This window comes from Grampus griseus (genome assembly GCF_964374135.1).
Source record: "Grampus griseus genome assembly, chromosome: 2".
Taxonomy (NCBI): domain Eukaryota; kingdom Metazoa; phylum Chordata; class Mammalia; order Artiodactyla; family Delphinidae; genus Grampus; species Grampus griseus.
Genome location: NC_139018.1, coordinates 127,161,277 through 127,188,761, shown reverse-complemented (window position 1 = coordinate 127,188,761; position 27,485 = coordinate 127,161,277). Strand labels below are relative to the sequence as shown.

Genomic DNA, 27,485 nt, shown 5'->3' with positions numbered 1-27,485 from the left:
GTCAGGGTCCAGTTAGGAGATAGAAACCATACCCCTGTTTAAGCAGGGAGAAGTAATATAAAGAATTGTTAACTAGTAAAATGTTATTAACTACTAAAAGAGGTAAAAGAGGACTCCATGGTATTCATAATTAATTAGTAAGTACAAAAAAGTAGATCTGGACCAAGAGAAAGTAGACAATGAAGGAACTAAAGACTTAGGAGAGCCCCAAACCTAGGCTGAGATTAGACTTCTTCAAATAAGATGTGGCTGCCACAAAACATACAGTGCTCTGGTGGTGAAGAACCTTGCCATCTGGTTAGGCCAGAGCAGATCTGTAATATCAGCTCACTGTTTCAGGACGGTGTTGGTAATGTAGAGCTGATCTATTAGAAACAGTCTGACTGGTAGGAAGGAGGCAATTGCCTGAGAGCATGGCAGAGCTAACGCAGAAGTAGCCACAGGGTGGGAAGACAGTTGCTTGAGGCCAACTGAAGTTCTTTATAGAAATGCATTGTTGGATGGGGAGAGTGTGGCCTGAGGATAATAGCCTGAGATGCCACAAAAGTGACTTCATGGTCACTTTGAGAATGTAGTTTAAGGTTGTCCAAGAGGACTACTGGGCCTTGGCTGTGTGCTGGATAAAAAATTGAAAGGGGACTGGACCCAGAAAGGAAATGCCTTCCTGCTACTCTCATCTTGCAGAGTCACTCCAGTACCCTCTTTTGATAACATTAGGCCTAACATTAGATCAGTTGGCAAAGGAGAAATTTTGACAGGGTCCAGCTCCAATATGGCATAGCAGGTAGATTTGGAGCTGAGAGACAAAATTGATAACTGGCAAAATACACTATTATAATTTTGAATTTAAGTTGTCAATTAAAGAAATTTTAAAATGAGAAAAAAAAGTCTTTAATATTAATTCCTATATTCTCTCAGATTTGGTTTGCCTGAAAAATGTCTTTATTTCTCCTTTTTTAAAAATTAAACTTTTTACTTTGAGATAATGGTAGTCACACGTAATCTTAAGAAATAATATGTAAACATCCTTGGGTACTCTTTGAGGTTCTGCCGGTGTTCATGTCTTGTATAACTACAGTATAAGATCACCACCAGGAAACTGACATTGCTACAATCCACTGATATTATTCAGTTTTCATCATTTTCTACCCTTTTATAATCACATTCTCCCTGTCCCCCAAACCCTGGCAACTACTACTCTGTTCTCCATCTCTATGATTTTGTCATTTTAATTTGTTATGTTATATAAATCATATAGTATATAACCTTTCAGGACTGGCTTTTTTTTTCATTGAACATAATTTCCTTGAGATCTATTTAAGTTGTTGCATGTACCAATAGTTCCTTTATGTTGTTGGGTTATATTTCACAGTGTGGATGTAATGGAGTTTGTTCATCCACTCACTTATTGAAGGACATATTGGTTGTTTCCAGTTTTTAGCTATTATGAAATTTTAGCTGCTATGAACATTCATGTACGTGTTTTTTTGTGTGTGAATAAGTTTTCATTTCTCTGCAATAAATGCTTAAGAATGTAATTGCTGAGTCACATGGAAATTGCATGTTTCATTTTTTAAATTGAGATATAATTTACGTACCATAAAATTTTAATCATACACTTTTAAAGTGTATGGTTCAGTGGTTTTGGTATATAAACAAGGTTGAGCAACCATTATCACTGTCTAATCCAGAACATTTTCATCACCCCAAAAGAAACCCATCAATAGTCATTCCCCTCCCCCAATTCCTTGTAACTCCCTAATAGGTGTGAACTGGTATCTTGTAGTTTTCATTTGTATTTTTCTAATGACTAATGATGTCTTTTCCTGTGCTTATTGGGCATTTGTATATTTTCCTTGGGGAAATCTATTCAAATCTGCTGTCCATTTAAAAATTATTATCTAAGAGTGTTTTATGTATTTGGAATACCAGACCCTTATCACATATATCAGCAGTCCCCAACCTTTTTGGCACCAAGGACTGGTTTTGGGGAAGACAATTTTTCCACGGACGGGGTGGGGGCAGGTGGTTCAGGTGGTAATGCAAGCGATGGGGAGCAGTGGGGAGTGGCAGATGAAGCTTCTCTTTCTCGCCTGTCGCTTACCTCCTGCTGTGCGGCCTGGTTCCTAATAGGGCACGGACAAGTACCAGTCTGCGACCTGGGGGTTGGGGACCCCTGATATATATGATTTGCAAATATTTTCTCCCATTCTGTGGTTTATCTTTCACTTTCTTGATAAATTTTTATTTGGTTGCTTGTGTTTTGTTGTCATGTCTGAGAAACTTTCTAATCCAATGTCATGAAGATTTATTCCTCTTTTCTTATTTGAGTTGTATAATTTTAGCTCTTACATTTAGGTCTTTGATCCATTTTGAATTAATTTTTGCATATGATATGATGTAGAAGTCTATGTTCTGTTTTTGCATGGGATAACCAGTTATCTCACCACCATTTATTGAGAAGGCTACTCTTTTCCCCATTGAATTGTCTTGGCATGTTTGTTAAAAATCAGTTGACCATAGACACATGGGCATGTTTCTGGATTTTCACTTCTGTTCCATTGATCTGTATGTTTTATCTTTTTGCCAGTACCATGCAGACTTGATTACTCTAGCTTTGTAGTGAGTTTTGAAATTGAGAAGTATGGATCCTCCAACATTATCCTTATTTTTCAAAATTGTTTTAGCTATTCTAAATCCCTTGCATTTCCATGTGAATTTTAAGATCCACTTGTCAATTCATGCAAAAAAAAAAAAAAAAACGCCAAATGTGATTGTTGATAACGACTACACTGAATCTTTAGATCAGTTTGTGGATTATTGCCATCTTAACAGTATTATGTCTTCTAATTTTTGAATGTGGGATATCTTTCTATTTATTTAGGTCTTCAGTTTCCTTCAACAGTTTTAAAATTTGAACATTGAACACTTTTCAGCATAAAAATGCTGAATTTCTTCTCTTAGATTTTTTCTTTTTGATGCTATTGTACATAGAACTATATTCTTCTTTTTTTTTTTTTCCCCCACGGGCCTCTCACTGTTGTGGCCTCTCCCGTTGCAGAGCACAGACTCCAGACACGCAGACTCAGCGGCCATGGCTCACGGGCCCAGCCGCTCCACGGCATGTGGGATCTTCCCAGACTGGGGCACGAACCTGTGTCCCCTGCATTGGCAGGTGGACTCTCAACCACTGCGCCACCAGGGAAGCCCAAAAACTATATTCTTAATTTCACTTTAGAATTGTTCAGTACCTAGTATATAAAAATACAGTTGATTTTTGTATATTGATATTATATCCTCCAACCTTGCCAACTTCATTCATTAGCTCTTTTTTGTTGTTGAATTCCTTGGGGTTTTCTATATATAAGATCAAGTCATCTACCAGTAAAGAGTTGTATTTCTTCTTTTCTGATCTGTATGCCTTTTATTTCTTTTTCTTGCTTAGTTGCCCTGGCTAGAACATAGAATGTTGAATAGAAGTGATGAGACAAGACATCTTTGTGTTGTTCTTGTGCTCAGTTACCTTAGTGGTCAGCTAATGATCAAGCAGAGATTTCCTTACCTACCTGAATCTGCTAAGTCTCCCAGTCCTTGCTGAGGGTCTCTGTATATGTATTGTGGCATGCTTTCCCCTCTCATCTAGGCACTTGACAACTTTGCCTTAGACTTCACTTCTTATGTAGAACTTCAAGTCCAGCAGAGGTGAGAGCTTAGGGTCTTCTCGGGTCTTTCCTGAGCATATGTGCAGCTCCGGGCATGCATGTGACCTAGATTTCTAGAAATATGTCAGAGTTTTTCAAAGTTCTCTGGAAGGAACTCCCCAACGTTTTCATTTAAGGTTTTTGGTTGTCTATTGTTTGCTCCAGCTGTTATCTAGTGCCTCAGGCACCAGCGAAGTTAAACAATTGCCTGTAATTTATCTCAATTGGAGAAAGGGTTTTTGTACCGGGCAAGCTTCTAGTCAGATCAAGTTAAAAACAGCCTTGCAAGTGGGGTCTTTCAGAGATCCATGAGACAGTCAAATGACAGTTCTCTGGAAACGAACTCCAACTTGGTTCTGCCCCTTTAGGTACTAGCCAGGCTACTGCAATTGAAGTGAAAAGCAAAGTGATTTTCCAGGCTTCTGCAGAGGTGGAGAGTAGGGTATAGGACTGGGGCAAGTAAAAATACCCCAAAATTCACAGCTTAGTCTTCTTACTGAGATTTTTGCCATTTTTCTTACATAAACCCTCCCTGTATTACTGCAAGTCTTTGGTTAATTTCCAGAGTTCTGTACATGTAGCTTCTGATAATTATTGCCAGTATTATTGTTGATTTTACAAATAAAGAGAATTTTTGGAGGTCTTTATTCTGCCACTTTTGATCTGAATTTGTAGTTTCATTAAAAACTGCCAAATAATTTCCCAGGTTGGCTGTACCATTTTACATTCTCCCCCGGCAATGTGTGATTGTTTCAGTTTCTCCACATCTCACCTGCATTATTTTGTTGTCATTACTTTAAATTTTTGTCATTCAGATAGATGTGTGGTTTTATCTAATTATGGTTTTAATTTGTATTTCTCTAATGGCTTATAACATTAATTTAACATCTTTTCAAGTACTTGTGATCTTTATCTTTTCTTCAGTGAAATGTCTGTTCATGTCTATTGCTCATTTTCTATTTGGATATTTTTCTTTAGTTGTAAGAGTTTTAAGAGTTCTTTACATATTCTAGAAAACAGTCCTTGGTTGTATAGGTTGTTTACAAATATTTTCTCCCTCTGTATAACTTCTATTTTCATGTTCTTTTGTAGAGCAGAAGTTTTACATTTTGATGAGGTCCACTTTGTCAATTTTTGCTTTTATGTATCATGTTTTTAGTGTCAAATTTAAGAACTTTGTCTAGTCCTAGACCCTGAAGATTTTCTCCTGCTTTTTTTCTCTAAAAGTTTATAGTTTTTTGCTTTACATTCATCTTCATAGTTCTGAAATGTGTATGTTTTGCCTTCTGGAATTAGAGTTCTTGGTTGTCAGTTACTTTTTTTCTTTCAACATTTTCACGGTGTTTATTGTCTTCTGGCTTGCATACTTTCTGAAGAGACATCTGCTGACATTCCTATATTTCTTCCTCAGTATGTAATGTGTCTTTTTTCCTTGGGCTACTTTGAAGAATGTCTGATTCTTCTATTGGTTTTCAGGGATTTGATTTTGATGTACTTTGTTGTGGTTTTCTTTTTCTTTATCCTTGACATTCATTGAGCTTCTTGGGTTTGTGTCTTTATAGTTTGCATCAAATTTGGATTTTTAAAATATATTTCTTTAGATATTTATTTCTATACCCTTATCTCTGGTCCCTGCTTCTGGGACTCTTACATGTTTGTTAGTTTAATATGGTCCCATAATCACTGACACACTGTTCAGCTCTATTCTTTTCAGTCTTTTTTTTTTTAATGTACTTCAGTTAGGACATATTATATTTCCCTGTCTTCAGGGTTGGTAGTATTTTGTTCTTCGGTATCTAGTAAGTTGTTAATCCAACCTAGTGAGATTTTCACTTAGTTTGTTGTATATTTGATCTCTAGAAGCTCTATTTGGTTCTTCTTTATATGTTAACATTTCTCTCACAATGTTTATATTTTTCTTTGAATACCCGAATATAGTTGTTATAGTTGTTTTGTTTTAAAGTTCTTATTTGCTAATTCCATCATTTGTGTCATACTGGTTCCGTTTGTATTAACTGTTTTTTATCCTAGTTATTGGTCACATTTTCCTAATTCTTAGCACTTTTTGATTAGATGCTGGGCCTTATGAATACTTTATTGTGTCTACACTTTGTTGTCTTCCTTTTTGTGGTGCTTTGTTCTGGCCTGCAGTTATTTGCAATTTAATTTGATCTTTTCATGGCCTGTCTTTATGCTTGTTAGGACAGGTCTAGAGTAACTTCTACTAAAGGGATAGTTTAGCCCTATTACCCACACAGGACCTTTCTAGAATCTCGTTTAAATGAACCAAGTGATCAACAAGGATTTGGTACACTTGCTGCTCAGAACTTGAATGCTTTCTAGCCCTGTATGAGCTCTGTGGACTGTTCAGCTGATAGGTTTTCAGTTACTTTTTGACTGGAGTGCATTATAGAATTCAGCTAAGAGTCAAAGGATCCCTTGAAGTTTTTTTTTTCAGTAGTGCCCTCTCCTCCAGAACTGTACCCACAACTTCCAGCTGCCTCAGGTTCCCTGAACTCTGATATGTTTCTTCATAACTCAGTGAGACTTCATTCTTTGTTTGGGATCCCATTTTTGTACCACAGTGCACTATTTGCCTCCAGGCATAAATCTGTGGACATTGTGTGGCTCACCTCACTTGTTTCTTCTCTCTCAGGGAACATAGTACTAGTTGCCTCTTGTCAGTATTAGAAAATAATTGTTTCATATATTCCATCTGGTTTTCTTGTTGCTTATAGCAATTAGGTAAATCTGGTCCTTATTATTTCGTCATGGCTGGAAGTATAAGTCCTGTTCCTTTAATAAAAAAATTTTTTTTTTTTATTTTGGAGCAGTTTTTATTTACAGAAAAGTTGTAAAGATAGTAAGTACAGAGTTCCAGTATGCCCAGGTTTCTCCTGTTGTTAACATCTTACAATTTCATTGAACATTTGTCAAGACTAAGAAACTGACATTGCCATATTACTATTAAGTAAATATCTATATTTAATTTTATTAAAAAACTGCCAAACCATTTTCCAAAGTGGCTGTACAGTCATGCATTCCCACCAGCAGTGAATGGGAGTTCCTGCATTATTTGAGTAGAAAAATAACATGATGAAAACCAGTTACGTCAAAACACCAACATTTTAACTACTTTGAAATTACAAAAATTAAGTAGACAGAAGTGACTTAAAATTGCTAAGCCTTTGATTACAAATGACTTATGATAACAATAATAATTATAACAGTGGCATTCATGGAACTCTGTTCTAAGGGCTTTACATTTATTAATTCATTTAATCCTCACAGCATCCCTATGTTGTTGGTGCTGTTATCCTCTACTTCTGTAGATTAAGAAAGTGAAAAGGTCAGTAATTTTCCCCTGGTCACATAGATATTAAGGTACAGGCAGTCTGGCTCCAGAACCTACTCTGATCCACTTTACCAGTGATGATTCTTCATCAGCTGCACATCAGAGCAACTTGAGTTGAGATGGCCTTGGACATCTATAGTTTGAAGACCACTGGTGATTCTAATGTGTAGTCGGGATTGAGAACATTCTAAACTACCATTTACTGCTTTTCATTATAATGTAGATAAATTTATTATGTTAAAATATACTTTTGATTTTAATGATAATAGTACTTTAGTTCATATTTTGACTTGGACATTTTAAGGTCCTTTTTTGTAGGTAGAATTGGAGTTGAGGCAAAAATTTTGTGGATTACTGAAAAATCAGTTATCTATTTTGGTGTCTAGGCGCTCTGCCTTTTGTGTAATACATGCAAATGTGTGTGTATATTTATATATATATATATATATATAGTCTTTCGGCATAAAGAATTTTTAGAGTAATCTGTTAAAGTAGTTAGATATTTCTTCCTAAAAGTAATGTTTAAAGAATATTGATTTTAAAATATGGAAACATTCTAAAAAAAGTAAAATATGGAATCATTCTGTATACACAAAGCAAGGAATAAAATGAATCATAGAATGGTGTAATTGTTTAAATTATGTTAGGCCCAGCAAGTTAATACCTACACAGAATTGATTTAATCCAGCATATAAAAATCTTCTTAAATTTATTAATTTTGTATCTTTCTTATTCTGTGTCATTGACATTTTAACATTTGATATCAGGCTAAAATATATAGAAGAAATATTTTAAATTCTATGTAAGATATACTATATGAAGAGTGATTATGAGGTATAATAAATAAGACAACAGGTTTGAAAATACTTTATCAAAATCTAGTTCTCTGGCCTCAAAATCAATGATCTAATTTTATTTTTAAAATTATTATTATGTGATTTTCATTGGTCACTGTTGTTTTGCTCTGAATAGTTGGCTGCCGACTATTGCATGAAGTCTCCACCAGAGAGTGCTAAAGATACTTCAGTGGGGAATGTTATTTACTTAGACTTGCCTGGACTTGTCAGCCGGGTAGACTTTTTTTTTTCTGAGAAAAGAATTTGATTTCTTATTTACAAAATTCCTCTTGCTGTGAAATATATTATGTACCTTGACAGTTGAATATTTCTACAGATATCATAAATGATGAGTATTTAATTGCTTCATTTTTGGTTCTCCATACTGGCTTGAAATATCTTTGATTATTTTGTGAAGTTATCCTTTAAAAACTAAAAGTTGCATTTTCCTTTACACAATAGGTGTTGACTTTTCTCTACACAATAGATGTTTTTCTGAAAACCTGAATAATTTAAAATGAACTAGAGAAACTAGTAATTTGTTTTATGAGGTTGAAAAAAATACTTTATTGTGTATGTTTTAATTTTAAAATAGCAACTAAATTAGCAAATAGTTTTAATATTTGCAATTCTAGCATACAATATTATTCTCAAAGTATTATTAATTATCCGTGATGACCATATAGTTTGTGTTACACATTTAGAGTAGGGTATGAAAGAAAATCTGGTCCCTTTATATTTGATAAATCTCTAAGTGAGCATTTTACAGAGTGATTATCTAGCAGAAGTACTGAATGATAACAGCTGTTTTTCCCTTCTTTTCCTCTAGGTATCTTCACTCAAATAACATAGTTGTGGTTCCGGAAGGTACGTGCACTTCAAGTTTTTAGTTAGGAGGTGCTATAGTTTAAATAGTAGAACAGATAGTATAGTGCTATTATAGTTTATAATAATAGAACAGATTGTCTCTTTAAACCAATTTTGGTTGGAAAATTAGGGAATTTTAATTATAGAGCATCTTTATTAGTTTCAAAGCTTTTTTTCCTCTAATTAGTAATCCAGTTAACTGTTACGATTAAATTAAATTTAAGAAGTCTAAAATGGTTATAATGGTTAGGTAAAAATTTATTATCAGATAAACTGTCATTGGGTAAATAATAAAATGATAAATTTTAAGTTTAATAAATCCAGTTAAGCATTTTGGTTAGATAAAAAAGACTTTATATATTTCATGAATTATTTATTCAAGTAATTTTTACATTGTTTTAACATTTTTATTCGTGCTATTTTTAAACTTACTTTATATCAAGGTAGAAGTGTTATCACTTCATAAAATTTAGTTTGATACTATACTCTAATAAAAATTTTTAAAAAGTTTAGTTTGATATATGTTTTTACTATTATGTCAGCCCTGGAGACAGGGATATTAAGCATTAAAATATTTAAATTTGGAGTACTTGCATTAAAGTTTGGTGTTAAAACACTTGGGTCAAATTAATCATGCTTTTACCCTTCTTTTCTCTTCGAAGCCATTGGGTCCCTTGTAAAACTACAGTGTTTGGATCTTAGTGACAATGCCTTAGAAATTGTTTGCCCAGAAATTGGTCGTCTGAGAGCTTTACGTCATCTTCGATTAGCTAATAACCAACTGCAATTCCTACCTCCAGGTAATCATAGTCTGTAGCACACGAGCTTTTTGTATATTACAAGTCTATTTTTATTAATATTTCTTACTTTGTGTCTAGGCAGTGGGCTTTAGATATATTTGTAAGTATTTGATTGTCTACTTGTTTGAAGATGACATTAAGGAATGTGGATGAAATATGACTCAGAGTCTTTTCCTTGATGCAAGTATGAGAAGGTGGCATTTCTGTTTTTCAGCTACAATTACTACAGTTGTGCATTGGAATCAATGCTCCTTCAAATCACTGTCCTGGTGAAATATTTGTACCAAAAGCTACTTCAGTTCTGAATTTCACATAGGAGAATTTATATGAACTTTGCATTTTAGTGTCCCAAAAGCAGATACATACAGTGTTTTCTCTCATTCTCTAGTGAGATAAATGATGTACATTAACTTGGATTTAATGTGAAATCATACTAGAATTTAGTAGCAGAATTTAAGTTTGAGTCCTAGAATTGTCAGTTCTGCCTTCTGATCATCCTATTAGATTATGATGTACCTATTGATAGTACCAAAATCCTGCATTCTCCTGAGCTACCATTAAACCCTTTGACTTTCTTACAAGGTGTATTCAGAGACCTTCCTTTGTGAACCCACACATTTGCAGATTCCTCTGTCCTGTGTCATTTCGCATATTTTTTAAAAAGTGAAGTATGATTTTAAAAAAATCTTGTGCTTCAGGTATTACATAAGAGTTACTCTGCATTCAAAAATGAGCAAAAAAAATACAGACGTCACTCACATTGGCTGGGATTATTTCTTCCTAGTAACTCAGGAATACCAGCTAGTCTTTTAGTGTATCCGAGTGAAATGTGTGACTCAACCAAAATTACAAATTACTACCTGTCACAGAACTTCAGGGACATGTGAAACTGTTAAAAACTATTCATGTTAAATCCATGAATGAATTTATAATTTAAAAAATACTTTCTCCAAAGTTTTTCAAGTACAGAAATTTCTAAATGAAACACAGTAGCTGATTAATTTTTAGACTTTATGTGCTGACTTTCATATATAGGTTCAATATTGTATACAAAAATGATAATTAGTATAGCAGTTGACTCTGCTTAAAAAAATATTTTTTAACCTCATATAATGAGAGTCTTCCTTTTTCCAACTCTACTTAATACAAAAATTTTCAGTATGGTGTGGGAATATAATCTTTAAATTTTATTGTATGTAATCAGACTCAGTGGTGTTTCATCATTCTAGCTTTCATCAAGTTTATGTATTCACATACTCAGGAAATTAGATTCTCTTTCAGAGATTGTCTAGAAAATATATCAGCAAAGATAACACTTTAGATTTTCAGGGTATTTTCATATATGAAACTTACACAAGATACATTATAGAGTCAAAACGCATGGATATAATACTGAATATTTTAGATTTTCATAGTATTTTCATATATGAAGTTTATACAAGATATGTTGTAGAATCAAAATGCATAGGTATAGTACTGTATTCATAAGCCCCTTTTTCGATACATTTAAAGAATGTCTGAGTAACACAACTCTCTGTTAAAACATTATTCTTTGTTTTCTGTTTTCCTGTCTTTTCCTGTAATGTAAGAACATTTTGTGGTAAAATGTGGCCATTTCCTTCCATTATATACTCTCAGAGGTTAAGGATATATTACTAATGTCATTGACTGCTTCCTAGTAACCAGTGGAGGGTATAGGTTTCCTGACTACTTTAATATGATTTTAAATTTATATTTCACCTGTTTCATAATAGATTTGAGGCATTTACTTCTGATTTTATTTCCCTAGCTTATTTCTTTTGTTTGTGTTTGGTTTTGCTTGTTTTGAGTAAAATTGCATACAGTAATAGCTGTGTATTTTGAGTAGAAACTTTTGATTAAACTATGTATAGACTTTTTTTTTCTAGGCCATCATAAGTAGCAATGCACTAGATCTTACTAATTTTTTGAATAACTTTATGTATCTCTTTATGAGGTAACTTCAAGTGTTATGATTTGAATGGGAGAGGGGCTAGGTACACATCCCCCAAGTGTTTGACCGTCTTTGGGGACATACTATGGAAAGGTTATTTTAACTGCAGTAAAAAATGTGAGGGACTGCCATATAGTGTCCATTTGATGACAGTAGACTCCAGTTGATGTCTGATCGTTAGCCTCTTCTACCTAGTCCATGTTATTAGTATAGACTTCTTACGTGTTATATTCCTGTGAAGGACTTAATATTTTATTATGTGTATTTTTTTGTGGTTGAAAAACCATTGAATGTAATTTCACATTCAGTATTTAAAATTTGAAAATTTAAGAGCAGTATTTGAAAAATTTTAAGCATTTAAAATATCTAAATGGATAATAGAGAGTTTTAAAATTAGGATCTAAGAATGGATTACAGGGGCTTCATGAATGCCCTCAAATTGTATGGACAGTTTGGTGTTTGTGAGTGTGTACATATTGCTGTGAAGAAGATCCAATGTTTTTATCAGTTTCTCAAACAGATCCATGACTCATATAGTTGATTCTCTTGGGTTGTTTGCCAATACCCATTCTTTGGGAATGTCCCTTTCCCCCATTCTATTGGATTGCAGAGTACTGCCGTTTTTCTACCTTGTGACATTGCTTTCTCTCCACAGTTGATTGGTCCTGGTGTAGGTACCTGGCCCAAGCAGGACCATTTCTCTCCCTGGGCATTTTGAAAAGGACAATGTGGGAGAAGGAAAGAGAACAAGAGAGAACAGCGGAGGCTGAGAAAGAAAATCAGGCTCTATTTCTCTCTGGGCTTCTATACAGTACTGTATAATCTTGTGAGGTCTGGGAGTAGCCATGTGGACTGGGAAACAAGGAGAGAAAGATGAAGTAAATAACTAGAAAAAAGATGGAGGCAGAGACTTCCTAAGTTTTCTTTAATTTCCCAATCACTGATTCTGTTCTTAAGGCCCATAGACTTTGCGCTTCAGCTAACTCTAGTTGGCTTCTGTGAATTGTCAACAAAAGAGCTCCATGTAACATAGCTGCCCCAAAGGCTTAAAACAGCCTGTCTTGGGGTATAGGATTAATTGTATATTGAACTCTCCTATTTACTTAACTGTTATGCTTTGAAATTGCAAAAGCTCTTATTAATAGTAGGAAGTCCAGGGTTAGCAACAGCACGATCAGTAGTATGCCTGTGAAGTGGTTCATTCTGTCATCTGTTTTTTCCTTTTTGTAGTACGCTTTGTACCCTTTCTATTATATATATATATTTTAACCTGAACTCAAGTAATTTTGGAGGAAGTACAGAGAACATTGGCGTGGGGTGATGATGGGTATAGAAATGTGAAGACAGGCTATAAAGAGTATGTTGTTAAGTCAGTGTAGGGAAAGTGTACTGCCCTCTTTGGCCCCATAGCTGGGCCTGAGAAACTGACGTTAAGACAGATTAACAGGAGAAAAGTATACAGATTTTATTTAGTAATTTTTACATGTACACAGGAGCCTTCATAAGAAAAATGAAGACCCAAAGAAGTGTAGTTAGAACCAAACACATATATACTAGGTTGGACAATGAGTAATAAATTGTGAAAATGGACAAGACAAAGGAGTTTGTGCAAGGGCAGTTATTTGTAGAAAAGTGACTAGGAAGATAAGGTTTGGTTTAACAAGGTTTGTTTGTCGTTTGGCCTCACCTCCCTGTCTCTGGTCATAAGAATGTCTTCCTTCCTCCTGGTATGGGGGTTACACCTTTTGCATGGGAATTTTATCTCCTTTCAGGAAGAAGAAGGAAGCTTAGAGTGCCCTTCTTGCATCTGCTGATTTTCAGTGCCTTTAACTTAAAATCATCAGTACACCAGGATGGCATATTTTGGGGTGGCATACTCTGAACTCCTACACCAGCCACCACAGTGGGCAACTAGAGCTTAATTCTGTGTGAAATATATCTCTCAGAATCATCACACTAAAGTGCTGAAAGAGCTACAGTACTTCAACATCAACTTCCAAAAATTATGGTTGAGAGCTGATTGGGTGGGAGGGTGGGTGTTAATTCTCTGTTACTTCTGGCATGCTGCACATGTACACACATGGACAGAGCAGCAGCCTTCTGCAGTTTCAGAAAAGTCCTCAGCCACAGTGATATGGATACTGGTAGTGGAGCTATGGCCAGAAAACACTGAAGTGGTCCACCTAGGTAATATGTGTGGAGCTCTGACAGGCTCTCACAGACATCATGAACCATGGATGGAGAGAGGTGCTTGGTACATCTGCTTTCAAAATCTTCCAGACTTGGTCCATAGACCCCAACCTGAAAGATAAGACTAATTTAATAGTTTGGGTTTAACTTGGTTCCAAATTACCTCCCCCCCCCCAAAAATCTTCTGGCTAATGTTATTGAAATCATAGTCTGTGGTGTAAGAACTTTGGAACCTGAAGTACTATTTTTCTGAGCAGATCCAGTCCCTCCTCCCTTTTTTTCAATAACTTTGTATATTATTTGGCAATGAGTATTGTGGGTTTATATTTTAAATACCATATGGAAAAGGTTAAATGAATATTTTGGCTTTTTTTTTACTGTGATACTTAAAAATTTTTAATTTTTGTTTATTTTTCACAAGTAAAAATTGTACATATTTAAAGTATACAGTGTGATGTTTTGACATATATATATATTGTGAAATGATTACTACAATTGAACTAATTAACGTATTTGTTAACCTCCCAAAGTTACCTTTTGTGTGAGTGTGTGGTGAGAACACTTAAGATCTACTCTCTTAGCAAACTTCAAATACACAACACACTATTATTCAGTTGGCTTTTAAAAAAACTTTTTATTGTGGTAAATTTTAAGCACAATCAAAAGTAGACAGAATAGAATAGTAAGCCCCCATATACCCAATACCTAACTTTAACAATTACCATGGCTTTCTCCTCTCTTGTATTATTTTTCTTTTAACTTTTGTTCTTCATATTTTTGTCCTCTCAAGGTTTTTCTTTGTTTTAATTGGGGTAAAATTTACATACAGTGAAATGCTCAAGTGTACAATTCTTGAGTTTTGATAAATGTATATACCCATGTAACCAACATCTTATTTGAGATACAGAACATTTCCATTAACCCAGAATGTTCTCTTACGCCATTTCCAGTCAATCAGTTTGCTATAGGCAAACCCTATTCTGATTTCTCTTACCATAGATTAATTTTGTCTGTTGTTGAAAATAATATAAATGGGAACATATAGTATGTTCTCTGTTTGACTTCTTTCACTCAAAATAATGGTTTCAAGATGCATCCATGCTGTTGCATGTGTCAGTAGTTCATCCTGTTTTATTGCAGAGTAGAATTCCATTGTATAAACATACAATTTATAATTTACTTTCCTCTTAATGGACATGTCAGTTTTTTCTAGCTTTGGGCTATTATCAGTAAAACTAATATAAACATTCTTGTATAAGACTTTTCATGGATATATGTTTTTATTTCTCTTGAGTAAATACCTATTAGTAGAAATGTGATTCATAATATAGGTATATGCTTAAGTTTATAAGAAATTGCCCAGCAGTTTTTAAAATAGTTATACCATTTTACACTTCTCACAGAAATATATGAGAGTTCTAGTTACTCTGCATGTTTGCTAGTATTTAGTGTTGTCTGTTTTTGGCTTTGTTTATTTTAGCTGTAGTAATAGATGTGAAGTTACATTACATTGTTTTAATTTGTATTTAATTGAATGTGTCTTTCCCTCTTGACTAATGGTATTGAGCACCTTCTAATGTATTCGTGGACTATTCCAAATCTTCTTTTTGAATTGTAGGCGGTATCTCCCTACTTTACAGACCAGTGGCCAGATTTAGGTTGCTGAAGAATTCTCTTTGCTCTCTAGTTCTGCCCCTTGCTTTCTGTGCCTTGAGAGCTCTTTTAGCCCTGCTGCCCCATCGTTGGCCTGTGTATGGCTGCCCTGTACTCTGAAGGTGGGTCTTGCCTCTGCAAAGTTTCTCTTGGCTTTCCTGTTATCTTTCATTCCTCAAGTCTTCCTTAGCTCAAAGCCTAGAGGACTTTAGAGAGATGATCTCAGCTCTCTTCTCTTGCCCCCATTTTTGGTGAAAACTAGTGGAAAAGAGTTTGTGTGAAGGGGGGCCAGGTAGTTCATACAGCCTCTCTCTGTGTCTGGGGCTGCTCTGGATTCTATGCTGGTATGCCAGTCCCCACATAGCCCTTCAAAGTTAGACTGGTTTCTTTTTAGTGCTTGTCTGTGGCAGATTCTTTGTCCTCCCATTACAGTCAAGGGTGATAGCAACTGGAAATCTCTTCTGTTTTAAAATGGGCTTATCACTTTTTGGAGTTGATTTTGGTTTCTGGGTGTCCTCAGTCTCTGAAAAATTTTAAAAACTATAATTATGTAGCTTATCCAACTTCTTTTCATGGTTAGGGTGTAAGTGACAACTCTTTTGACTTTTTATTTTCTTACTGGCATTAAGTTCTCCTCCCTCACAGGCTACCACAATTTGGTTTTTGTTCCTCTCTACTTTTCTTTCTCTACCTACTTTCTGTCTTCTTTTGGATTACTTGAGTACGTTTTAGTGTTCCATTTTATTTCCTCTACTGGTTTTTCTTTACAGTTTACAATATGCACCCTTAACTTATTACAGCTTACTTAGGATACTGTACCACTTAATATAAATTTTAAGAACCTTCCAGGGACTTCTCTGGTCGTCCAACGGTTAAGAATCCACTTTCCCGTGCCGGGGATGCGGGTTTGATCCCTGGTCGGGGAACTAAGATCCCACATGCTGTAGGGCTACTGAGCCTGCGTGCCACAACTAGAGAGCCCATGTGCTCTGGAGCCAGCATGCCACAACTAGAAGTCTTCGTGCTGCAATGAGGAGCCCATGTGCCGCAACTAAGACCTGAAGCAGCCAAAAATAAATGAATAAATAGTAAAATAAAAAAGAACCTTCCAATAGTATACTTCCATTTACCCTCCTTCCTTTGTGTTATTGTATCATGTATTTTATATCTATATATGTTATGAACCCCACAATATAATGCTTATTTTGCAGTGGTCAGTTATCTTTAAAGGAAATCACAATAATTTTTTAAAAAGATATTCTTTGTATTTACCCATATATTTACCATTTCCTGTACTCTTCATTCTTTCTTGTAGATCTCTTTTTTATTTGGTATCATTTCTCCTCAGCCTAAAGTATTGATACTTTCTTTAATATTTCTTGTAGTGCAGTTCTACTGTCATAGTTCTACTGAACTATGTCACTTTCTCTTAATGCAAAAATGTCTATTTCACCTTTGACTTTGAAGCATGTTTTCTCAGGATATAGGGGTCTGGGTTGACAATTTTTTTTTAGCACTTTAAAAGACAGCTTTCCATTGTCTTCTGACCCCATTGTTTCTGATGAGAAGTCAGTTGTAATTTGTATCATTGTTAGCCTATATATGTCTTCTTCTATGGCTATATTAAAATTTTTCTCTTTATCTTTGGTGTTAGCAGTTTGTCTATGATGTACCATGATGTAGGATTTTTTATATTTATCCTGCAAGGGCTTTTCTTGATTCCCAAATTGGGAAGTTTCCTGTTACCTGTTATTATTTCTTTATATATTTTTCTGCCCCACATTTTTTTTTTCTTTCAAGAACTCCAGTTACACACATTAGATCATTTGATAATGTTTCACAGGTCACTGAGGCTTTTTTCTTTTTTAATCTTTTTTTTTTCTCCTTATCTAGAGGTTGGATGATATCTGTTTATCTGTCTTCTACTCCAGTAACTTCTTTTGTGATCTCGCATATGTTATTTATTAAGCCCCTCTTCACCGTCTCACAGCTTTTTCCTCTTTGGTACCTTGTCTTGCATTTTCCAGCTGCTTCAGCCTCCCAAACTGTGATCTCTGTCTCTTTAGCACTGTGAGACTGCAAGGTTCTACTTGGGTTCCACTTCCCTGTGTTGTGGGCAAGAAAGCCTTGTCCAGCTTGGGACACAAGGGGTGTTTACCTTATTTCAAAGATCAGAGTCCTTTGTTTCCTGTTTGTTGCTTGAAAGCAGTTGCCTCATATATTTTTGACTAGTCTTATTGCTATATTTTGGTGGGAGGGAAGTCTGGTGTCAGTGTTCCTGTCATATCTGGAAGTGGAAGTCCTATTAGATGTTCTTTGATTTCTCATCTTATTGCTTACCTGCATTCTTATATATATATAATTTGTATGCCATTTAAACATTTATATGTTGCCTTCTCCTACTTCCAGTATCAAAACTATAACATTATTTGTTACAGAATAAATTTAAACTCATTTTCTTCCAAAGGCTTTTTCTAACTTAAGTAAAATTACATTATCTATTATGATATAATAAAGGGTTACTGGAGAAAGATTTCCATCGGTGCAGAGCAACTTGCCAAATACTTTGTGATTCACCATTGGCCACGAAGGCCAATGGATATTAGAAGAATCAGAAAATCCAGCTGCCCCTTGATAGTAAAGAGAATCCTTATGCTGTGATTCACTATAAACTCTGTGAATTCCCATGAGAGAAGATTATGGTAACAGACAACAAAATGTCACTAGGAGTCAGAAAAGATGTTGCTTACATCTGCAATATAAATCAGCCTGTTTTTTTTTTAAATGGTTTTATCTTTGAAAAATTGTTCTGCATACCAAGAAGGGAAGGATTTTTTAGCCCAAATTGAAAATATTAAAGCAGTCTAGAGGCTTCCCTGGTGGCGCAGTGGTTAAGAATCTGCCTGCCAATGCAGGGGACATGGGTTCGAGCCAGGTCTGGGAAGGTCCCACATGCCGCGGAGCAGCTAAGCCCGTACGCCACAACAACTGAGCCTGCGCTCTAGAGCCCACGTGCCACAACTACTGAGTCTGCGTGCCATAACTATTGAAGCCTGCTTGCCTAGAGCCTGTGCTCCACAACAAGAGAAGCCACCGCAATGAGAAGCCCTTGCACTGCAACGAAGAGTAGCCTCCGCTCAATGCAACTAAAGAAAGCCTGCGTGCAGCAGCGAAGACCTAATGCAGCCAAAAATAAATAAATAAATAAATTTATAAAAAAAGAAAAGCAGTCTATGTTGTACTTAAATGGATAAAAGCATGCAAAAACAGAAATACATACTACATATAACTAGCATGAATTGTTCTAAAACAGGCTTCAAGTATGGTCAAGTTTATCATTTTTTTCTTAAAATTTATTTGTCCTCCAGTTGAGCCTCTGTTGCTTTATTAAAATGAAATTTAGTATCTCTTCTTAGCTCTGTCCTGTTGCCACCAAATTATTCTGAAATCTTTATGCTCACTGGTCTAATGTGGAGGTTGGGGTCAGCCTTCTTCCTACAGAGGACAGGCTTCCTAGGAAGCCCAATCACTCTGGAGCTTCCCCTGTTGCTTGCTGCCCACCTGCTGAAAATTCATTGGCATAGTCTGACAGATAGTAGTGCAGGCTTCTGTGACTCTTCAGAGGTGCTGGCCCCGCTCCTGTAGGTACAGGCCTGGTCAGAGGTGCTCCACGTTTGCATTCTGTGGGTTTCAGTTTCTAGGAATGATGGGTGGCCCCGGGAACACTGGGTCAGCCCTGGTTTCACTGTGCCTGTGCTCTTTCTTCTTTAGTGATCAACTGAAAGGGAGAAGAGAGCAGCTTTCTTTTTGAATCCTCAAAGCACAAAGGATCTCACTGTGCCACTACCGCCAAATAATCAAGGTTGTTCACCCCCGTACTACCCTCCTTGGGTGGATACCATAGTAATTCAGGGTGATTTACCCTCCTAGTGAGATAGCTTTTCACTGATTCCACATCAGTACTGGCAAAATAGCTAGCTAGCACTTTTCTCACTAAAAAAATGTAAATAATTAATCTCTGGCAGAGTCCCATCTGGTGTTACCAGGCTATATGTGTATAGTCATCAATATATGTAAATAGATTTTCTCTATTTTACAGGGTTATCTACATGACCTGGGGCACTTACTGTTTCACCTACTCAACAGAAGAGTATTTGTTGGTTCAAAATACCATGCTGTGTACTAGAGGAACTGGGGACAGTGAAGGGGGACAAAATCCAGAGCCAGGTTTCAAAGGAGCTCATAATATTTTACTTATTTATTTATTTATTTTTTTGCGGTACGTGGGCCCTTCACTCCTGTGGCCTCTCCCGTTGTGGAGCACAGGCTCCGGACGCGCAGGCTCAGCGGCCATGGCTCACAGGCCCAGCCGCTCTGCGGCATGTGGGATCCTCCCGGACCGGGGCACGAACCCATGTCCCCTGCATCGGCAGGCGGACTCTCAACCACTGCGCCACCAGGGAAGCCCAAGGAGCTTATAATATTTTATTGTCAAATAGTTTAAACTGTGAACTTCCAAGAAGAGACTAGGTGGAGAAGAGAGAGAAAGAAGTATTGAGTAGTTGGTCATTATCTTGGTAGTGTGGCAAGTGGTTCAGATATCCACTTTGGCAACTAATGGATAGAGGGATAAAACTCTAGCAATCTACCTACCCTCGGTTTGCTAGGTGACCACTGAATAAATTGTCTACCAGAGTCCTAAACTCATATTCATAACCTGTTCTTTCAGTGTCTCTTATAGAATTCTATCTACTTTTTTAGTCTCTTTGTAGCACATATAGTACTTGATTTGTAAAGTTAACTTTATACTATATAGTTAAACATATATTAGTAACTTTATAGTATTATATAGATTTTTAATTCAGACTTTTACATAAAATTATTTTGGTGTACTAGATTAGATAAAACAGATTTATCAGAAAAAAATTCTGTCAATACTATTACACATTGTAAAATCTGTTTACAAATAGAGTTAAAACTTTTAAATTGTATTTAAAAACTTACAAGTTTTGAAAATTCGGCAAAAGTCTTAGAATCAAAATGACCATTAAAATTCTTCTAAAAGAAAAAAATTGTTTTCTGGACTGTGCATCCTTCTCAGTGCAAATAGATACAGAAAATACTCCTTTTTAGGAAAGGTGTGAAGGGAAGTGCTGGAAAACTTCCCAAATGTCAGAAACACAAAAGTTCATTCTGTTGATACTTTAAAAAAAAAAGCAAAAGGAGAGTAGTTGGTCCCTCAGACTTGGAAAGCCTCTCCCATCATACAATTGGCTAAGGCATGTTGAATTCCTTTCTGTGGCCCATTCCTTTGTGAAAAGATTTCAAAGCAGCTAATATCATCACAGCAGTGGTCTAATTTAAAATCTTTTAAGGGGAATACTGCCAAATTCACTTCACACGCGTGCTGCTTCTCTTCCCTTTCTGTACACAGTTTTCTACTCCATGGTCTATTACAAGCTTGGTGCTGTATGGGAACCTTGAAGACAGTACTGAGGTCAGTGAAGAGAGTTTAAAGAGAAGTCAGGCATGATGTGAGGGAATGAGCTGATGTTTACGTGGTGTGCAAGAGCAAATGACTTGGAGTTGGATATTTTCCATTATTTTGTCTTTGAAATGTATCTGTCTCATAGTCTATCATACACACTGCTTCCAGGATCATCCTTCTAAAATACAGATTTAGTAAACTACTTCCCCAATTAAAATCCTTCAAGGATTATTTCAGTCCTTCATTGAAATAATTTGCTAAAAGTGTGTGGTTGCCGGAATAGAAGCCCGTGTTGGGTAGTAATCATTTGTTTATTTTGAAGACCAGGAATTAGAAATATTAAAAGAAAAAAAAACCCCTGATAATTGTAGAAGTGTTCTTTTTTTGATTTCTTTTTTGATGTGGACCATTATTAAAGTCTTTATTGAGTTTGTTACAATATTGCTTCTGTTTCGGTTTTTTGGCCACGAGGCATGTGGGATTTTAGCTCCCTGACCAGGGATCGAACCCACACCCCCTGTATTGGAAGGTGAAGTCTTAACCACTGGATTGCCAGGGAGAGGCCCTGTAGAAGTATTCTTAATCTTTTGGAATAAACTTTCTTCAGAACTTATGTATTTTCTTAGGCACAACATATTAATGGGAATTCAGAGATTTTATTTTTGTATTCAAATCAACTTGCAGTATTTTGGAGGTGGCAAGGAGTAATTTCTATCATACCTTTTGATATGGCAAAACTTGGGTTTGTAGTTCATTTTTACGCAGTTCATTCATAGCTTTCAAGTATTCAGCATGTTTTTCTTAATAGAATGATTTGATATATTGCATTTATTAAACAATCTTTGGGAAAGGCAAGTATTAAATAGATACATAAACAAAGGTTATATTTTCATGGTGGTTGTATGGTTTTAATTGATTTTTCTACCTTGATTTCAGTATACTGTTGTTTTGTGACATCAGAAAATTACAGTTTCATGTTAATACAATTGTGGAGAAAAATTAACTGGCAGAATATAGATGATGTGCTAAAATATGTATTTCTTAAAAATAATGTCTTCAATGTGTAAAATATTTTGTTTTGTTTCTTCATGTGTTATTTGAACATGCTTATTGGTTACTTCATCTCTTTTATCTTGTTAAAGGTTTTAATTTAAATCAGATTGTCTGTTCTGCAAGTAATTTTAAAGTTAATGATTGTTTTAGTGCAGAAAAAGCATTATGATCTGCCAAGGATTGATGTAATGAGAAGTAATTAAACAAAATTTAGTTTGCTACCAAATTCACCCTGCCCCCACCCCACACAATTGGCATCACAGTTTTGGGTTTTTTTCAATTTCTTTATAAAAAATCAACATATTAAGCAGATACATTGATGTTTTTGAGCAATTTGTTGTAGTTTTCACTGGGTAATTATAAGGTGGTGAGAGAACTTGAAATAAAAACTGTGGCTATGGAAGTGACAAAGCATTCAAAAAATGAATGTCCTTATATGCTTATAACAAATGCCATTAGTTGGTTGTATGTCTCTTCTACTTCTTAGCTGGATCTGCTGACTTCCCTGCTCCTGACTTATTCTGAAAGAGAATCAAAGTCTGGCAGGTCTGTTTTGATGACTTTTTTCTTTTTAATTTAAAAAGTTTGGTATTCATCACTTTAGTATGAATTTATAGTACCAATATTAGTGCCTTATTATTTATTTTTTTAAGGAATAACAGCAGGTTTTGTAGGAGTCATATTATTTACACATACATTTAGGTCCTAACACGAAAGTTTGTTGGAAAAAATAGCTGAAAGATACATAGATGTTTAGAGTAATAGATCTCAGAATTTCTCTTTCCTTCATCCATTTTTACCTCTTTTTAAAATATAAATGTACATTTTTATGAAGGAAAGTACAAGTTTTTACGAGTAAAATAAGGTTAAAATTTTAATTATTAAATCTTCAGTCGAGTAACCAAAGAAATATTCTTATAAATGCATTAAAAAATGCTTTTTTTTAACGTTTTATTTTGTATTGGGGTATAGCTGATTGACAATGTTGCGGTAGTTTCAGGTACACAGCAAAGGGACTCAGCCATACAGATACATGTATCCACTCTCCCCCAGACTCCCCTCCCATCCAGGCTGCCACATAACATTGAGCAGAGTTCCCTGTGTTATACAGTAGGTCCTGTTGGTTATCCATTTTAAATATAGCAGTGTGTATATGTCGATCCCAAACTCCCTAACTATCCCTTCCCCCCCATCCTTCCTCCACTCCAGGTAACAATAAGTTTGTTTTCTAAGTCTGTGAGTCTGTTTCTGTTTTGTAAATAAGTTCATTTCTTTTTAGATTCTGCATATAAGTGATATCATATGATATTTCTCTTTCTCTGACTTACTTCACTCAGTGTGACACTCTAGGTACATCCATGTTGCTGCAAATGGCATTATTTCATTCTTTTTAATGGCTAATATTCCATTGTATATATGTACCACATCTTCTTTGTACATTCCTCTGTCGATGGACATTTAGGTTGCTTCCATGTCTTGGCTATTGTAAAGAGTGCTGCAGTGAACACTGGGGTGCATGTTTCCTTTTGGATCATGTTTTTCTCCAGACATATGCCGAGGAATAGGATTGCAGTGTCATATGGTAGCTCTATTTTTAGTTTTTTAAGGAACCTTCATTCTGTTCTCCATCAATTTACATTCCCACCAACAGTTTAGGAGGGTTCCCTTCTCTCCATACCCTCTCCAGCATTTATTGTTTGTGGATTTTTTGATGATAGCCATTTTGACTGGTGTGAGGTGATATCTCATTGTAGTTTTGATTTGCATTTCTCTAATAATTAGCGATGTTGAACATCTTTTCATATTCCTCTTGGCCATCTGTATGTCTTCTTTGGAGAAATGTCTATTTAGGTCTTCTGCCCATTTTTTGATTGGGTTGTTTGTTTTGATGATATTAAGCCTTATGAGCTATTTGTAAACTTTGGAGTCTAATCCCTTCTCAGTCACATCATTTGCAAATATTTTCTCCCAATCTGTGGGTTGTCTTTTCATTTTGTTTATGGTCTCCTTTGCTGTGCAAAAGCTTTTAAGTTTAATTAGATCCCATTTGTTTATTTTTGTTTTTATTTCCATTATTCTGGGAGATGGATCAAAAAAGATATTGCTGGGATTTTTTTTTTTTTTTTTTTTTGGCTGCATTGGGTCTTTGTTGATGCACATGGGCTTTCTCTAGTTGTGGTGAGTGGGGGCTACTCTGCGTTGCGGTGCACGGGCTTCTAATTGCGGTGGCTTCTGTTGTTGAGGAGCACAGGCTCTAGGCACATGGGCTTCAGTACTTGTGGCACACGGGCTCTAGAGTGCAGGCTCAATAGTTGTGGCACATGGGCTTAGTTGCTCTGTGACACATGGGATCTTCCCAGACCAGGGCTCGAACCCATGTCCCCTGCATTGGCAGGAGGATTCTTAACCACTGTGCCACCAAGGAAGTCCACATTTAAGTCTTTAATCCACTTTGAGAGCTTATTTTTGTGTATGGTGTTAAAGAATGATCTAATTTCATTTGTTTCACATGTAGCTGTCCAGTTTTCCCAGCACCATTTGTTGAAGAGACTGTCTTTACACCACTGTGTAGTCTTGCTTCCTTTGTTGTAGATTAATTGACCATAGGTGTGTGGGTTTATTTCTGGGCTTTCTATCCTGTTCCATTGATCTATATTTCTGTTTTTGTGCCGGTACCATACTGTTTTGATGACTATAACTTTGTAGTATAGTCTGACATCAGACAGCCTGATTCCTCCAGCTCCATTTTTCTTTCTCAAGACTTCTTTGGCTGTTTGGGGTCTTTTGTGTATCCGTATAAATTTTAAGATGTTTTGTTCTACTTCTGTGAAAGATGCCATTGGTAATTTGATAGGGACTGCGTTGAATTGGTAGATTGCCTTGGGTAGTATAGTCATTTTGACAGTATTGGTTCTTTTAATCCACGAAATGGTATAGCTTTCCATCTGTCTGTGTCTTCTTTGATTTCTTTCATCAGTGTCTTACAGTTTTCAGAGTACAGGTCTTTTGTCTCCTTAGATAGGCTATTCCTAGGTATTTTATTCATTTTGATGTGATGGTAAATGGGATTGTTTCTTGAATTTCTCTTTCTGATCTTTCGTTGTTAGTGTATAGAAATACAACAGATTTCTGTGTATTAATTTTGTAAACTGCAGCTTTACCAAATTCATTGATGAGTTCTAGTAGTTTTCTGGTAGCGTCTTTGGGATCTTCTATATATAGTATCATGTCATCTGCAAACAGTGACAGTTTTCATCTTCTTTTCCAGTTTGGATTCTTTTTATTTCTTTTTCTTCTATGATTGCCATAGCTAGGACTTCCAAAACTATGTTGAATAAAAGTTGTGTCTTGTTCCTCCTTGTCTTGTTCCTGATCTTAGAGGAAATGCTTCCAGCCTTTCCCCATTGAGTATGACGTTAGCTGTAGGTTTGTCCTCTATGAACTTTTTCTAGGTTGAGGTGTGTTCCCTCTGTGCCCACTTTCTGGAGAGTGTTTATCATAAATGGGTGCTGAATTTTGTCAAAAGCTTTTTCCGCATCTATTGAGATGATCATATGGTTTTTATTCTTCAATTTGTTGATGTATTGTATCACACTGATTGATTTGCAGATATTGAAAAATCCTGCATCCCTGGGATAAATCCTACTTGATCATGGTGTATGATCGTTTTAACGTATTGCTGGATTTGGTTTGCTAGTATTTTGTTGAGGATTTTTACGTCTATGTTTGTCAGTGATATTGGCCTGTAATTTTCTTTTTTTGTAGTATCTTTGCCTGGTTTTGGTATCAGGGTGATGGTGGCCTCATGGAATGAGTTTGGGAGTTTTCCTTCCTCTGCACCGTTTTGGAAGAGTTTCAGAAGGATAGGTGTTGGCTCTTCTCTAGATGTTTGATAGAATTCACCTATGAGACCATCAGGCCCTGGAATTTTGTTTACTGGGAGTTTTTTAATCACAGTGTCAGTTTCAGTGCTTGTGATTGGTCTGTTCATATTTTCTATTTCTTCCTGGTTCAGTTTTGGGAGACTACCTTTCTAGGAATTTGTCCATTTCTTCCAGGTTGTCCATTTTATTGGCATACAGTTGCTTGTATTAGTCTCTGATGACCCTTTGTATTTCTGTGGTGTCAGTTGCAACTTCTCCTTTTTCATTTCTAATTTTGATTTGAGCCATCTCCCTTTTTTTCTTGATGAGTCTGGCTAAAGGTTTATGAATTTTGTTTATCTTTTCAGAGAACCAGCTTTTAGCTTCATTGATCTTTGCTGTTGTTTTCTTTGTCTCTATTTCATTTATTTCTGCTCTGGTCTTTATGATTTCTTTCCTTCTACTAACTTTAGGTTTTGTTTGTTCTTCTTTCTCCAGTTATTTTAGGTGTAAGGTTAGGTTGTTTATTTGAGGTTTCTCTTGTTTCCTGAGGTAAGATTGTATTGCTGTAAACTCCCCTCTTAGAACTGCTTTTGCTACATTGCATAGGTTTTGGATCATTGTGCTTTCATTTTCTTTTGTCCGTAGGTATTTTTTGATTTCTTCTGTGATTTCTTCAGTGATCCATTGGTTGTTTAGTACTATATTGTTTAGCCTCTACGTGTTTGTGGGTTTTTTTTAAATAAATTAATTTATTTTTGGCTGTGTTGGGTCTTCATTGCTGCATGCAGCCTTTTCTCTAGCTGCGGCAAGAGTGTGCTACTCTTTGTTGCGGTGCATGGGCTTCTCATTGCGGTGGCTTCTGTTGTTGCGGAGCACGGGCTCTAGGTGCACGGGCTTCAGTAGTTGTGGCATGTGGGCTCAGTTTGTGGTTCACGGGCTGTAGAGCGCAGGCTCAGTAGTTGTGATGCATGGGCTTAGTTGCTCCGCGGCATGTCAGATCTTCCCAGACAGGGTTCGAACCTGTGTCCCCTGCATTGGCAGGCAGATTCTTAACCACTGCACCACCAGGGAAGCCCATTTGTGTTTTTAATAGTTTTCTTCTTGTAGTTTATTTCTAATCTCATAGCATTGTGATCAGAAAAGATGTTTGATATGATTTCAGTTTTCTTAAATTTACTGAAGCTCTTCTTGTGGCCCAGCATGTAGTCCATCCTAGAAAATGTTCTGTGTGCACTTGAGAAGAATGTGTATTCTGCTGCTTTTGGATGGAATTCTCTATAAATATAAATTAAGTCCATCTGGTCTAGTGTGTTATTGTAGGGCTGTGTTTCCTTATTCATTTTCTGTCTGGATGATCTGTCTGCTGATGAAAGTGGGGTGTTAAAGTCCCCCACTATTATTGTGTTACTGTTGATTTCTCCCTTTATGGCTGTTAGTATTTGCCTTATGTATTGAGGTGCTCCTATGTTGGGTACATATATATTTACAATTGTTATATCTTTTTCTTGGATTGATCCCTTGATCATTATGTAGTGTCCTTCTTTGTCTCTTATTAGAGTCTTTATTTTAAAGTCTATTTTGTTTGATATGAGTACTGCTATTCTAGCTTTCTTTTGTTTTCCATTTGCATGGGATACCTTCTTCCATCCCCTCACTTTCAGTCTGTATGTTTTCAGTCTGTATATGTTCCTCTTGTAGACAGCA

The 27,485-nt window shown here is 35.9% G+C and overlaps 1 protein-coding gene across 1 annotated transcript in view; it reads left to right on the top strand.

Moving 5' to 3' along the window:
• Positions 1-27,485, top strand: part of LRRC28 (leucine rich repeat containing 28) — a 188,181-nt gene that overhangs the window by 23,778 nt on the left and 136,918 nt on the right. Inside the window, exons 4-5 of the mRNA XM_082648402.1 lie at positions 8,722-8,759; positions 9,422-9,559. Of these exons, the coding sequence (XP_082504528.1) occupies positions 8,722-8,759; positions 9,422-9,559 (176 nt within the window). The remainder of the gene's footprint in view (positions 1-8,721; positions 8,760-9,421; positions 9,560-27,485) is intronic.